Here is a 15,594-nt window from a genome sequence, read left to right on the forward strand (position 1 = left end):
AAAAGTTTGAAAACCACTGTTTTAATTGTCCCTAATTGACTCGTTATGTGCATGGTTTCATAACTCTACAGGAAATGGACCAATGACAATTTTTCTCAAGCAAAATATTTTAGTAACAAATGGATCTAGAGCAGTGGGTCTCAACCTTCCCTTCCCACTCACATCCCACCTTATGTGAGTCAGTCAGACTAGAAAGATTAATAGTTCAGCACAGACTAGAAGGGTTGAAGGGTCCATTTTATGTGCTGCAATTTTCTATGGTTCTATGGGCGAAATTTACTGCAGCCATTCTAGGGGAAACACAGATGGTCAAGGGAGAACATGCAAACTCCTCAAAGACAGCAGTGATAGTCAGGATTGAACCTTAATCACAGGATCTGTGAGGCAGCAGTGCTAGTAGCTGCCACTGTTGTCCAGTAAAATGAAAGAGAACTATTGGAATACAGCAGTATTTCATCTCCAAGCACCCACAAGGTCCAGGTCACTTCTCCCAAACAGTCTTCCATAGCACAGACCCTTTAAACAAATGATTCCCATCACACATTATTCCCAACTCCCTCAAAATGAGATGCCTACAAAATCTATTATGTAAAATGTATGATGAAATATTGTCAAGATCATAATCACTACTTTAATTCTACATAATTAGAACATTAATCTGGGTTACCTCTACAAATGACCTCCCTACCCATGGTGGCCACGGGACATGCCCAGTTGCATTTTATGGTATGGGACACGTGTTTGGATGTTCTTTGCACAAGATTCTTATGTGGAATTGAGACTCATGAATGATGTGGACCTAACACAGTGGAGGTGGCCTCGAGGCTTGATTTAGCATAACTAAACCTTTCCTGATTCAGGCCATCATCTACCAGATAAATCTGTGTTAACTCTCACCATTCCCCCTCCAATTTCCTGCCATCATTTCCAGGGCTCACAAAATGCTTCTCTAAGTAACTCAGTTCAGTTTTTCTGACCAGTCTCCAACTGTTTCACGCACCAGAATCCCTTATCAGACTAAACCTCCTTAAACCTGGCTGCAGTCTAATCCTCTTTATTTCCAGGGTATTCTTTTGACCTTTCCCCACCATCTTCTCAATGCACAGAGCAAGGGACTTCTCTGAGTAGCTCAGTAAAGACATGTTTGTAATACAAGGACCTTTGTGACCAAGAAAAGTCCATGGCCTGTCCTTTATCTTCGGAGAGCTTCACACAAAAAAAAATACAATTTAGACATACATACTACTGGTAAGAAGCCATTTTGGCCCATGAGTCCATGCTGTCCAATTTACACCCAATTAACCTACAACCCCTGGTACATTTTGAACAGTGGGAGGAAACTGGAGCCCCCGGGGAAAACCAACACAGACACAGGGAGAATGCACAAACTCCTTATAGACAGCAAGGGATTTGAACCCTGGTCCCGGTTGCTGGCACTGTGAAGATGCTGCGCTAAGCGCTACGCCAATAAATGAGTCTCTGGCACAAATTCACTTCAATGTATATTTTTATTCACACTGGTCCCATCTTATACCAGATCCTTACTTGTAACAGGGTTCTACCAGGCAGAAAACTTGCATGATTATGCTGATGCATCACTATGGTTCAAGAGATCATTTGGAACGAATTTTTTTTTTTAAAAACGACACAGAAGAAGCTGATTCTGGTCATTGAAACCTGTCCTGTTCGATTTCACCCAATTAACCTCCAATCCGTTACATTTTGTAGGGTGGGAGGAAACTGGAGAACCCGGGAAAAACCCACACAGGTCACGGGGATAACATACAAAGTCCTTACAGGCAGCGCTGCATTCAAACTCAGGTCACCGCTGCTACAATAGTGACATCTGCTCCACTAACCGTGCTGATTGGAAGCTTGTAGAGAGGAGAATTATTGCAAGCCACCACTTTGAGTCAATGTACCTCAAGTTGGTCTGGATAGACACAATTGCGCAAAAGGTCTGCTCCACAGTTCAGAACTTGGCTGATAAAATATGGAAATCAAAAGTAAAAGGAGTTTTGCTTTAATTGCACCAAGACAGTAAACTTTAACTATCAAATAAATACAGTAAAAACCCTGTTATCTGGAATTCAAGCAATTGGCAAAAAAAAAGAAATTAACTTCGCCAATCCACTCAACACTCAATCTCAAGCAACTGGACCAATCCCCATAGATGCCGGATACCAGGGGTTTCTCTGTATTTGCATTTTAAAATTAAAAATTCTGTTCAACTTTCAGTCACACCCACAAGTCACGATCTGAAGATGGAGCCAATGGGGAGTCAGTGGGAATTATTAAAACAAAGTGATCCACTATTGTTTGAAACTGTTGAGCCATGCCTAAAAAGAGAATCTGCAGATTTCGTTAAACTTTCATCTGGGCCCATTTCAGGATTCAAGCAACTTCAGGCAAGGTGAGGGGATCAAGAGTCTAAACTGCTCTGCAACCATAGCAATGCAGGGCTAATCATTGACAGCATATGATGCTGCCATGGAACGCCCACCACCAGCCCTAGGCTCCAGAAAACCAGCTGGATCTTAGAATATATATATATATATATATATATATATATATATATACACATATAAATAACAACATGCAAGGCTCAATTTGAACAGCAGTTCGAATATTAAATAAGCCACAATAAAAAGGACAAGATTTTTTTTAAAACTGGAAAAATAACTCAAAAATCACTAGACAACAATTTTTTTCAAAAGATTTGCTTCCTTAAAAAAAAATTGAGAATTATGACAGACAACTTCAAGCTGAACTCAAAGATAATTTCAAATTTGCTGTATCACATCGGAAGTTAAAGAAACATTAAATTAACTTTTACTGGTTTGCGTGATTAATCACATAATATTGCTGACGCATTGTGTTCGTTCAACTGACCTAAAAGGGTTTTGCTACTGATTTTTGTTTGTACTCAGCATCTGATGCCTCTCGTGTCAGTGACCAACAATAGTCAGCCAGCTCTGATGCATTCCAGTTATCCGGATGCCGCTTTTCCATGGTCGTAATGTCCTGATGAAACCTTCCACCATGTTTGTCACTGACTGCACCAGGACCAGCAGGGAAGAAGTCCGAGTGTGAATGCAAACAATGAATTTTCAATGACGCATTGCATTTCATGGTTTTGTATGCTTGAAGTACTTAAAATATGACATAACATTACAAAAATAGTCTCTATCTAAAAAAAAGAATGATAGGAGAATTTTAAGGTAATTTTCATGATTACCAATCTAACATCCATAAAATACACCCAAAATTGTTCAGGAAACAAAATCTTCATAATCCAGTGTTATTTGCCTCACAGTTTGGTGGGCAGCAACCTCCTTTGAAGAAGACCGCAGAGCCCACCTCACTGACAAAAGGCAAAGGAGGAAAAACCCAACACCCAACCCACCAATTTTCCCCTGCAGCCGCTGCAACCGTGTCTGCCTGTCCCGCATCGGACTTGTCAGCCACAAACGAGCCTGCAACTGACGTGGACTTTTACCCCCTCCATAAATCTTCGTCCGCGAAGCCAAGCCAAAGAAGAAGAAGATTAGTGGAAAGGAAGAAGGAATAACAAATGGGTTTATTCATCAGTCTGCATAACTACAAGATTGAAGATGGTATGGCAATCATCAACACTGTTTAAGATATTGTTATTCTGACCATGCCAGAAAGTATTTTACGTCTTAGCCACAATGGACAAGTTTGAACCAGCTCAGGAATGTGCTTTATCTAAAAAAAGAAAATTTGCATGGGAGAGGTCCTCAGTCCAGTCAAGCACTCTGCATTGCAAGATCTTTAACAGAGATGTTGGAGAGCTGCCCCTATTTCTTTTACTGACAGCTCTCAAGTAGCTGCATGTTAGTTGTGCAAAAGACACAATAGCCCTTTTTTAACGGAGTGACACCACGTTGAAGGCGGCTGATCTAGAGGGAAAAAAAGGCAGATTTACTTTTTATGGTGACAGCCTACAAGACTGCTCCAGCATTGCTTATATGGAGAGCGGCGTCGGGAGCTGAGGGAGGCGGGGCGAGTGGTGCAGTAGCAGTGCCCATCACCGTGAGGTTGAACAGACGTGCCAGGAAATGGCCGTCTCCATTATCCATAGTTTCCCCAAGCAGCCATTGATCCCACATTAAAACAAAACGAGGCCAGGTTCCGCCATGCCCTTGTCTGCCTCTTCCTGGCCCAGCTGGATGAAGGAGTGAGGGGCGGAAGGGGAACGTGAAGAGGACATTTCCGGGTGGCAAGCCCCTAGCACCAATCACCGTGGGAGCCCAGGTGATGGCTCCTGAGTCGCAGCCTGACGATGTCATCGTGACATTCTCAGCCTGGCCCCTAAACAGCCGCATTGCCTTTATGGAGCGAGCCAAAGCAATTCGCTCCACCTCTGGGACTAACCCCCCTGGAAGGATCGGAGTCCACATCCAGCATCTGCTATAGGTGCAGCAATGTGAAGGCAGAGACATTCGCTTTTTTTTAAACCACTATAAAAAGCCCCTTTGCCCCCTGAAGGAAATCCAATTGCACAGAAATTGGACTCCAGTCTTATTTGATGTGCTGAATGCAGCATGGAGTGCTAGCGGGAAAGAGGATTTTAAAAAAAACAAGAGAGGGGAAAAAACTGGTTGTAAAATAAAAATCCATCATGTGGTTTACACCACAAGTTACACTGTTCCTCACAGCAGAAAGTAACACAGGTCACAGCTGCTTTGTGATTGACACACTGATCACTGGAAAGAGTCAGCTTTTTTTAAAGAAGAAAACATTCTCCACAGAGCCAGTGTAACAGCTCAACGGCTATAATGGAAAGGGGAAAGTAGCAAGGGTGGGCAGGGTGGACAGGCACCCTGACGTTAGCTGGGCATTGCAGTAGTCTGATCCACCCCCGTGCCCCTTGCCAACGGACCACTGGAAAGGACAGACTCAAGGCCTTGTATCTGCAGCACCATGAAGCTCCCGCGATCATTAGTGATATGCATCAGAAAAAATGGAGCAAAATGAGCTTGACTGAGTCGGATGTTCCAATTAATAGGCATGCCTTTGTAGACGATGCAGGGGTATTTGCATCATAAATTCAGGACAAAAGTCACATTTTTAACATCCAACTTCAATTGACAAGGTGCAGAAAGCCTGCAGTACAAGGGATGATACTTGGTAAATGTCAAACATGCACACGTGTCTGTCTCGCGCCCAAAAGTGCTTAGGCCAATTTCGCAATGATTGCTCATTGTCTGGAACATCACATAAAATAACAGAAAAGATATGTACGTTTAGGTCCAACTTGAAGGCAAGCTTGTCCATTTGGAACCAGTGCCTTGCCATTAGCTACAAACCAGCAGTTAATACAAATCTGTAACAAGGAAATCACTTAATCCTCAAATACAATGCTGCAAAAATAGTTGCTTCCTCTTTAGGCTCATCACATGCAACATTAGTCTCCAACAGTACAATATTTAGCGTGTACCGGCCTGCTAACCGGGATGTGACCCGGTACACAAGATGGCTGACGAACACAAAGACCGTGGAGACCTCGTGGGGGCCGATGACCTTTGTCCCAGTGACAACCCGCATGGCAGGAAGCAACAAGCAACAGTGGGAACGCTGACCAATCCGAGCCCGGCGCTGCAGTGATGTCACTCCTGTCGTCAGCAGTGGGGGGAGAATACAAGTCAAGCTGCCAATGCAATAAACCAATCTCCGACCTCAACTTGGTGGGTGTGTGTCATTCTAGCTGCACTTCGCAGTAGTGATCACGCTACAGTGGTGACCCCGACAGGTCCAACTGCCAGTTGGACCTGCAGATAACAGGCCAGGCAGCATTTCATGCAGTTTCATTGCAGCTGCCAACGTTCTGGGTGTCACAGCCACACGTATGGTTCGAACAGGCCAAGGACCAGTTCCACCTTCGACAGGTCAACACCGACGACACACATTACTACTACATAATGAGCTTGCTCACACAACAGACGGCAGCAAGGGTCATCAACTTCTTACAGCAGCCTCCAAAGCAAGGCAAAAGCTATTAATCAGCACGTTTGGGCTCTCACGGTTTGAGCGCGCTGACTGATTGCTGCATATAGACGGTTTGGGGGGAAAAGGACCCCATGCGCCTTCATGAGCGAAATGCTCTCCCTTGCTGAGGCTGACGAACACAGAGACCGTGGAGACCTAACAACTGCCTGAGGATATCTGACTCTTGCTTGCCAACAAGGACTTCAGCAACTCCAGGAAAGTCACAGCCTGGGTGGACATGCTCTGGAGAGCAAAGAAAGAAAACAGTGCCTCGTGGAGCAGGTCGCTAGGCCCTGCATGCACCCGGCAACAAGGCCACAGCAAACAGAGAGGCAAGTGGACCTCCACACCCATCAGTACTGTTACCATCACCAGCAATGGGGTGCGGGGGCCTGTCGATGCCGCCCACCTTGCACATTTCAGGAATACACCATGGCTAACCATCGTTAATGGCTGCAGTGGATGGTCAATGTGACAGCTTCCTCCTCTCTCTGTCCAGAAGGCACTTCCTTGTTGACAATGACGCCAAATAAGTGTCCTCCCCCACCTAAAAGCCTATGAAACCTGGAACGGCAAGCCGGACCCGGCACTGAGGGCAGTGAACAGCACTACCAAACAAACTTTTGGCACCCGCACCATCCCCCTCCACTTCAGCAGCAACTGGATCACGTGGACATTCACAATAATGGCCATGCGACAACCGCTCCTGGGAGCAGACCCTGTGAGCCCACTGCCTATTGGTGGACCTTAAAGGGCAGTGATTGGTGCATGCCAGGACTTTTCAAACCACATCCCTGGGGAAGCCAAGTTACCTTCCCTCTACCTCGACTCCATTACTCTGTCCAACAACACATTCACACCGATCCTATCGGAGTTCCCATCAATTGTGGTGCCACAGTTTTCCACCGCCAAGCTGAAGCACGGGGTAAGGTGCCACATCTTCACTAAGGGCCCCCGCTCCACGCCAGGGCATGCTGCCTTCCCCCCAAGAAGCTCACCCTCGCCAAGGAGGAGTTTAAACCGTGGAAGAGCTTGGGATAGTGTGGCATTCCAACAGCTCCTACTGAAGGCAGCAGGAGGATGGAGGCCATGTGGTGACTATCACCACCTCAATGAGGCCACCACACCCGAAAGATACCCCTTGTCCCATATCCAAGACTTTACCACTAACTTACATGGGGCCACGGATATTTTCAAAAGTCAACCTCATCAGGGGCTATCACCAGATCTTAGACCATCCTGATAACATCCTTAAAACTGCCATCATTACCCCTTTTGGACTTTGAGTTCCTGAGACTTTGGACTTAAGAATGCAGCCCAGACCTTCCAGAGGTGGATGGATGCAATGGGCATTCATCTATTTGGACGATATTCTCATCTCCAGCCCCAATCACTCAGAGCATGTGGCCCATCTCAGGCAACTGTGCGCCCAGCTGCAGGAATTCAGACTAACTATAAATCCTGCTAAGTACCAGTTTGAGCTAGAAACGATCGACTTCCTGGGGCATTGATTCAACAGGCATGGACAGAAGCCACTGCCTGCAAAGGTGGAGGCTGTTCAGCACTTCACCAAGCCCTGTACAGTGAAGGGGCTGCAAGAATCTCACAGTAGACATCTCAGCGCAGTGGGAGGAGGTGTATTGGAGCAATTCATCGAAGGGCAATGGTAGCCCCTGTCCTCCTTTAGCAGGTAACTCCGGCCACTGGAACTCAAATACAGCACCTTTGACCATGACCTATTGGTGCTGTACCTGGCAGTCAGGCACTTCAGGTATTTTCTGGAAAGTAGACAATTTTTTTTTATGGTCTTCACGGACCATAAACTGTTAACCTTTTCCTTCCATAAAGTGCTGGACCTGTAGTTAGCCAGGCAGCAGCGACACCTCTCATACATGTTTGAGTTCATCACAGACATCCAACACATTGTGGGGAAAACCAACATGGTGGCCGACACACTCTCGCACCCCACGATCAAATCCGTCTAGGCCCTGTCCCAGGGAATAGACTATAAAATCCGAGCCAAGGCACACCAGGAAGATCCTCTGCAGCGTCTCCACTGGCAAACCCCACCCCATCATGCCTGCAGCATGGAGACGGCAGTTCGTCCTGGCGGACCCCACCATCAGAGCTTCTGTCAAAATTCTGGCCAGTAGATTTGTCTGGCACGGCCTCTGGAAATAGGTCAGCCAGTGGACCAAGACCTGCCCGCTCTGCCAGACATCCAAAGTACAGACACACATCAAGGCACGCCTCCCCGCCCCCAGACTTTCAACCCAGCATAACATAGGTTCAGCCATGTCTATATTGTCATAGTAGGCTCGCTTCCAGTCTTCTGCTCCACGAGGTGGCCCAGATTCTCAATCTCCATGATGAACCTACATTTTTCATCATTTCCAGTTATTCAGCCAACAATAAGGAAGTTGTCAGTGTTGTATGGATTATATTGGAGCCAAACTTGGCTACACTGTCATGTGTGTACAGGGAATGAAGCAGGGAACCAAGCACACAGCCCTTGTGTTATGGTCAGTGAGGAGGAGGTAATGTTGCCCATCTACACTGATTGGGGTCAGCCGATGAGGAAGTCAAGAATCCCATTGCAGAGGGACGGACATTTAGCTTGGGTTTTGCTGGTGTGATGGTGTTGAACGCCGAGCTGCAATCAATGGACAACAACTTGGTGGAAGTGTTCCTGTGGTCTGGGTGATCTAGCAGAGTGGAGAGCCAGCAAGATGTCACCTGCCATTGACCTGCTGTGATGATGAGTGAATTGAAGAGTGCCTGGATCCTTCCTGAGATAGGAGTTGATCTGCTCCATTACCAACCACTTAACGTACTTCACCACAGTAGACATCAGTGCCACCAGCCAAGACACTGAAGCAAGTGGAACTTGCTGCTATCAGTCAAGAGTGATCAGGTGTGTTCGTCTAGAAAGGAGAGCAAGACCTGACTTGATAGAGGACCTTGAAAATGATGAAGGATAAGTGCAGAAACAATGTTTTCATTTGCAGAACTTCAAGAAATCAGGACCACAAATATCGAGGCATTTGACGAAACCTTTATTTAGAGAGCTATGAATTCTGAGCTCACTTTCAGGGTCTGAGATGAATAGCAGGGATTAATTTAAGAGAATTTTGATGAAGGAAACAATCTGGTACACTGAGAGGCAGAGCTGAACCTGATTTGGACTCGCACTTGCAGAAACTAGTTGGGCCAAATGGCCTGTTTGTGTGCTGTAACTTGTAATGTAGAATTCAGGCACAAAACACTATTTATAGTCATACAAAAAACATGAATAAATTTCAGCTTATGATGCCCAGGAAAATTAGGCATTGCCATCTTCAACAAGGTAACTGTGTTCACGTTAGTCAGTTTGCCATCCCTCAACAAGATCCCCTCCCTATTTGTAAAAGAGGTTGCATCCTGCTTTTTGATAAGTCTGCATGCATCGACAGGAGAAAAAAAATGATTCAACAGAAACATACAATTGCTGAAGGAGATTTTTTAAAAATCAAAACAAAGCAACACTAATACTATTTGGATGGACCTTTTGAATTCATTTTAAAACAGAAAAGTTGACAAATGTGCTGGTGAAATCTGTGTGGTTTCCTCCAAGTTTTGTCAGCAGGATGAGAAGCAGCCGCCCCAGGGGAAAGGTGCCACATTGAGGAATGTGAATGCAACTGAAGAGCGAAAGAGAACAGATCGACCCGCTGATTCATTTGGAACAGGAAGGTGACTGACAAACAGCAACTGGGAGCTTTTTTTGTACACTGAAAACACTCATATTTTGGGAAAGTTAAACACTAGGGGGAAAACAAAAAAGAATTCGGCCTTGCGATTTTAGCACAAAACCCTGACCCATATAGTGCATTCAAGAGAATGCCCAATCCCCTCGTGGCACACAATCCAGCATTCTCATACAAAACTAACCTTGTGAGGTCAGGTCTTCATCTGATCATGGCCAAGTCAGAACCAGGATGCATCAGACGTACAAGCTACAATCTGGTCTTTCGTTTTAAACAATTGTAGACAATCATTAATTATTAAAATCACTAAAATCAGCTTCACCTATACGTCTGAGGAAGGTACAAAATTCGGCCAAATGGAAGTGCAGGAGCACCTTGGCTTCTTGCTTGTTCCCTTCTCATTGATTTCTGAGCCATTCATCTGTATCACTATCTTCTGGAGTACGGCGTCCAGTTGGCTTTTGCCAACAAATTCTTATTTCCAGCTGGTCTATCAATAACACTTCAGTTGTGCCAAGTATAGCTCAGTCAGTAGCACCTTTGTTGCTGGCACAAAACATCGTTAGTTCATGCGTGATTCAACACAAGAGAATAACAACCCCACTACCGAGGAAGTGCTGCTTATCAGAGGCACTGTTAAATCGAAAGCCCTTCTGCATTCTCAGTTAGACATAAAAGATTCAATGATGGGATTTTTAAGACAAGTACAGTCTAGTCATTCCCAATGGCTTAATCAATGTTCATCCATCAATCAACACCACTACAACAGATTCAAGTCATTATCATACAACTGCTTATTAATGAGCCCGCTGTGCAAGTATCATGGCAGTTTCCGACTTTACAACAGCGACGACTCTTCTATGCATAACTCTGGTTCTCCTTCAACCAAAGTCAAGACCCCGAAGTAGATCATCAGAAGGTCAACACATATTACACCTCAGCCAACTCAGATTCATTGTCTGAGAACATACATGACATCACATACAACCCTGGGATTCCTTTTTCTCTGTGGGCAAGGAAGAATTACCACTTATCGGTAGTGCAAAAAAAAACTGTACACAGCGTATACATGTAAACAAATAAAGAATTGGAAACAAATAACAAATTTTAACAAGCTGTGCAAAAAAACGATAAAGAGTCTTTAAACAAATCCTTGATTGAGTTTGTCATTGAGGAGTCAGATGGTGGAGGGGTAGCAGCTGTTCCTGAACCTGATGGGGCAAGTCTTGTGGCACCGAGACCTCTTCCCTGATGGCAACAGCAAGAACAGAGAGTGTGCCTGGGTGGTGTGGATCTTTGATGATTGCTGCTGCTCTCTGACGGCAGTGTCCCCTGTAGATGTTCTCGATGGCAGGGAGGGTTTTGCCTGTGATGTCCTGGGCTGTGTCCACTACCTTTTGGAGGGCTTTACGCACAGGAGTATTGGTGTCCCCATCCCAGATTGTGATGCAGCTGGTCAGCACATTTTCCACCACACCTCTGTAGAAATTTGCCAGGGTTTCTGGTGTCATACCAAACCTCTGCAAACTCCAGAGGAAGTAGAGGTGCTGATGTGCTTTCTTCATGAAGCCATTGGTGTGTTGGATCCAGGAAAGATCCTCCAAGCGAGTGACTCCCAAGAACTTAAATGAGCTCACCCTCTCCACCTCTGATCCCCCAATGATCACTGGATTGTACACCTCTCATTTCCCTTCCTGAACTCTACAATCAGTTCCTTGGTTTTGGTGACAAGGTTGTTGTTGGTGCCCCGTTCAGCCAAGTTTTCAGCCTCCCTCCTGTACACTGACTCATCCCCTTCCTTTATACAACCCACTAACATGGTATCGCAGGAAAATTTGTAATGGTGTTATTGTTGTACTGAATCACATGTCATAGGTGTAAAGTGAGTAGAGTGGGGGGGCTAAGAACATAGCCCTGTGGCACTCTGGTACTGATGGAGATTGTGAAGTTCTTACCAATCCCCACTGACTGTGGTCTGGAGCTGAGGAAATACATGATCCAATTACACTGGGGGGGGTGTTGAGTCCCAGGTCTTGGAGTTTGCTGATCAGTTGTGAGGGGATAATGGTATTAAGTGCCCAAATGTAATCAATAACTGTCCAGGTGTCCCAGGGCTTTATGTAGAGCCAGTGAGATGGCATCTGTCGTAAACCTGCTGCCGTGATAGTTGAACTGGAATAGATCCATGTCACCGTTCAGAAAGGAACTGATCTGCTTCACTACCAGCCTTTCAAAACACTTCCTCACTGTTAATGTAAGCGTTACATTTTGATAATCATTAAGCAGGTTACTACACACTTCTTGGGTACGGTATGATCGACACCCGCTTGAAAAGGTGGGAACTACGCCCTGCTGGAGTGAGATATTGAAGATATCCGTGAATACCTTTAGTAAGTTGGTAGGCACAGATTTTTAATACTCGGCCAGGTACTCCATCCGGGCTGGATTCACTCTCCTGAATGAAGCAAGTACATCATCCTCAGACACGGACAGGATGAGATTGTCAGGGGATGTGGGGGTGTGGAGGGGCAGTTCTTCATTGCCTGGAAGATAACTTTTTGCAGGTCATACCTGCTCCTTCTGAATTGATCTGAATCGCCTGATTTAAATGCCAATTATAGAGTGCATTCCTTTTATTCTGACTTCAATTTTTGTTCAAAGGTCATTTTCAATTTCTTGCAGCGAATAGTCTGTAATGAAGAATCCAATTACAGTAAAACTCCCAGTATCAGGCACCTGGGGGAGTGGGGGGATTGCCGGATAAGTGAATTTTCCCAGTTGCTTGAGATTATGTGTTGCATGGATTTGCAAACTTACCATTAGCGGGCGCTAGTCTTATCTATTTGAATTCTGGATAATGAGATGTTTTCTCAATCAATAATATTCATTTTCTCATTAGATTAGCAACCACCTCAACAAAAATACAGCTGGTTCCTTCTATTCAGTGGATTCTTCAAGTGGTCTGTTATTCTGTCCACAATAACTCTTCCAATAACAGAGGTCTACAAACAGAAGTTACACTTTTGGTTTCTTTTTTCTCCCCCAACATAATTGAGTACCACTTGGAAATGAACAGACAATGGAAATCTGGAAGGACTCAACAGGTATGACCGAATCCGTGAGGAGAAATGGATCATCAATGTTTCGGGTTGGGAGTAAAACACGAAAGTCTGTAGACACCGCAATTGAAGTAAAAACACAATGCTACAGAAACTCAGGAAAAGATACATTACCAATGTTTCAAGCTTCAAGACTAAGCTAGAAGGGGAGAGAGCACACACAAAATGGAGGGCAGGGGCAAGGAGGGAGAAACCAAAAGGTAATAGAATGTGGGTCAGATGAAAGTGGAAAGGTGGAGTGGAGAAAACACACAGGCGAATGTGAAGGGGATAGGAAGAGTTGCTGGGGTGAGTGAGAAGAGGAATAGGCTAAGGCAATGGGAACAAATATCCAAAATTATGAAGTGTATAGAGTAAATGCAAACAGGCTTGTTCCACTGAAACTAGAGGTCATATGTTGAGAATGAAAGGGGAAATGTTTAAAGGGAACATTAGCAGGAACTTCTTCATGCAGGGAGTGGCAAGAGTGCGGAACAAGCCGCCAGCTGAAGTGGTGAGAGCAGACTCAATTTTGACATTTAAGAAAAATTTGGACAGGAACATGAATGGGAGAGAAATGGGGAATTATGGCCTGGGTACAGATCATTGTTCCAGATTTTGGAATGGTGCAGAAATTACGGGTTTGTTGTTATGGGACACTTCAACTTCCCAAATATTACTGGCACCTCCAACTTGTCAGGTGTATCCAAGAAGGGTTCCTGACACAGTTTGTGGACCAGTCAACTAAAGAAGAGGCCATACTAGATCCAGTACTGGGGAATAAACCTGGGCAGGTGGCAGACCTCTCAGTGGGGGACCATTTTGGTAATAGTGATCAAAATTTCCTGAGCTTTAACATAGTTATGGATAAATATAAAAGCAGACAAAATGGGAAAGTGTTTAATTGGGGAAGGGCTAATTATGATGGGATGAGGCAGGGATTAGGGAGAGTAGATTGGAAACAGATGTTCACAGGAGAATTAATGTGGAGGATATTCAGGGACCACTTCTGCCAGATTCAGGATAAGTTTGTCCCACTGAAAAAGGGAAAAGATTATAGAAAAAGGGAACGGTGGATGAGGAAGCTAGTAAAGAGGAAGAAGGAAGCCTACATTAGACAGGAATAAAAGAAACAGGAAAGGCTCATGAGAATTATACAACAGCCAGGAAGGAACTTAAGAAAGGCCTTAGGAGAGCTCAAAGAGGTCATGAGAAGGCCCAAGGCATTCTATGTGTATATGAACTGAAGGATGATGAGAATGAAGTTAGGGCCACATAAGCAGAAAGGAGACATGTGCCTGGAGGTGGAAGAGGTAGGGGAGGATCTAAATTAATACTTTGCTTCAGAATTCACAAGAGAAAAAGGTCACAGTGAGGTCAGAATAGAACAGGCTTGTGTGTTCCAATTAGGAAAGAGGAAGTGCTGGATCTGCTTAAGAACATTAAGATTGATATGTCCTCTGGGCCGGATATGATCTACCCCAGGTTGCTGTGGGAAGTGAGGGAAGACATAGCTGGGGCAGTGGCTATAATCTTTACACCCTCAATTGCCACAGGAGGGATGCCAGAGGATTGGAGAATGGCAAATGTGATCCCTTGTTTAAAAAAGGTAATAGGGAGAATCCTGGGAATTATAGACCAATGAGTCTTATGTCAGTGGTGGGCAAACAATTGGAGAAGATTCTTAAATTTAAATTTTAGACGTACAGCACAGTAACAGGGCCTTTTGGCTCACGAGTCTGTGCTGCCCAATTTACACCCTATTAATCTATACCCCGGTATGTTGCGAACAATAGGAGGAAACCAAAAGCCCCCCAGGGAAAATCCATGCAGTCATGGGGAGAACATGCAAATTCCTCACAGGCAGTGCAGGATTCGAACCCCAGTCCCAATCACTGGCATTGTACTAATCACTATGGTGACCATGCTGTTTTTCCACCCAACTCTGCATCCTGTCTACATTCTTTTGTAACCTATGACAACCTTCAACACTATCTATTAACGAAAGGATTTATGAGCCTTTGGAGAAGTACAGTCTTCTCAAGGATAGTCAGCATATCTTCGTGAGGGGAAGGTCAGGCCTCACGAGCCTAATTGACTTTTTTTGAAGAAATAACAAAACAAATTGATGAAGGTAGGATGGTAGATGTGGTGTGTATGGATTTTAGTAAAAGATTTGACAATGTTTGCCAGATTTCAATTTAATGTCAGAGTACATACATACATCACAAACAACCCTGAGATTCTTTTTTTCTGCAGGTGAGGCAAAATTACCACAAATTGGTAGTGCAAAAAAATAAACCATACACAGCATAACATGTAAACAAATAAAGCAATGTAAAAAGTCAAAGAAAGTAAACAAACTAAGTATGCAATACAGAGAGAATTTTTTTAAAAATCAATAAAGTTCATAAATAAGAGTCTCTGATTAATTTTATTGTTGAGGTGTCAGATTCTCATTCAGTCCCCATAAGAGACTCATTCAGCAAGTCATGAGGCATGGGTTCCACAAACCCTTGATTGGTGGATTAAAAATTGGCTTGCATATAGAAAGCAGAGTGTAGTAATAGATGGAGAAAATTCTGCCTGGAAGTTGGTAACTAGTGGAGTACCACAAGGATCTGTTCTGGGACCCCTGCTCTTTGTGATTCTTACAAATGTCCTGGATGAAAAGGTGGAAGTAAGTGGGTCAGTAAGTGTGCAGACAATATGAAGGTTGAAGCTGTTGTAGATAGTGT

The 15,594-nt window shown here is 44.5% G+C and overlaps 1 protein-coding gene across 3 annotated transcripts in view; it reads right to left on the reverse strand.

Annotated features, from left to right (window-relative positions):
- The window catches only part of LOC138762622 (calcium/calmodulin-dependent protein kinase type 1-like), a 258,451-nt gene that overhangs the window by 164,183 nt on the left and 78,674 nt on the right, over positions 1–15,594 (reverse strand). Inside the window, exon 1 of one of the 3 annotated variants that reach the window (XM_069936253.1) lies at positions 10,081–10,297. The exons of 1 other annotated variant lie outside the window; for it this stretch is intronic. In XM_069936253.1, coding sequence (XP_069792354.1) covers positions 10,081–10,175 — 95 coding nt within the window. In that variant the 5' untranslated portion in view covers positions 10,176–10,297. Of the gene's footprint in view, positions 1–10,080; positions 10,300–15,594 lie in introns of those variants that run through there. One more of the 3 variants, XM_069936255.1, reaches the window with a different exon arrangement.

This window comes from Narcine bancroftii, chromosome 5 (assembly GCF_036971445.1).
Source record: "Narcine bancroftii isolate sNarBan1 chromosome 5, sNarBan1.hap1, whole genome shotgun sequence".
In the NCBI taxonomy this organism is placed as follows: Eukaryota; Metazoa; Chordata; class Chondrichthyes; order Torpediniformes; family Narcinidae; genus Narcine; species Narcine bancroftii.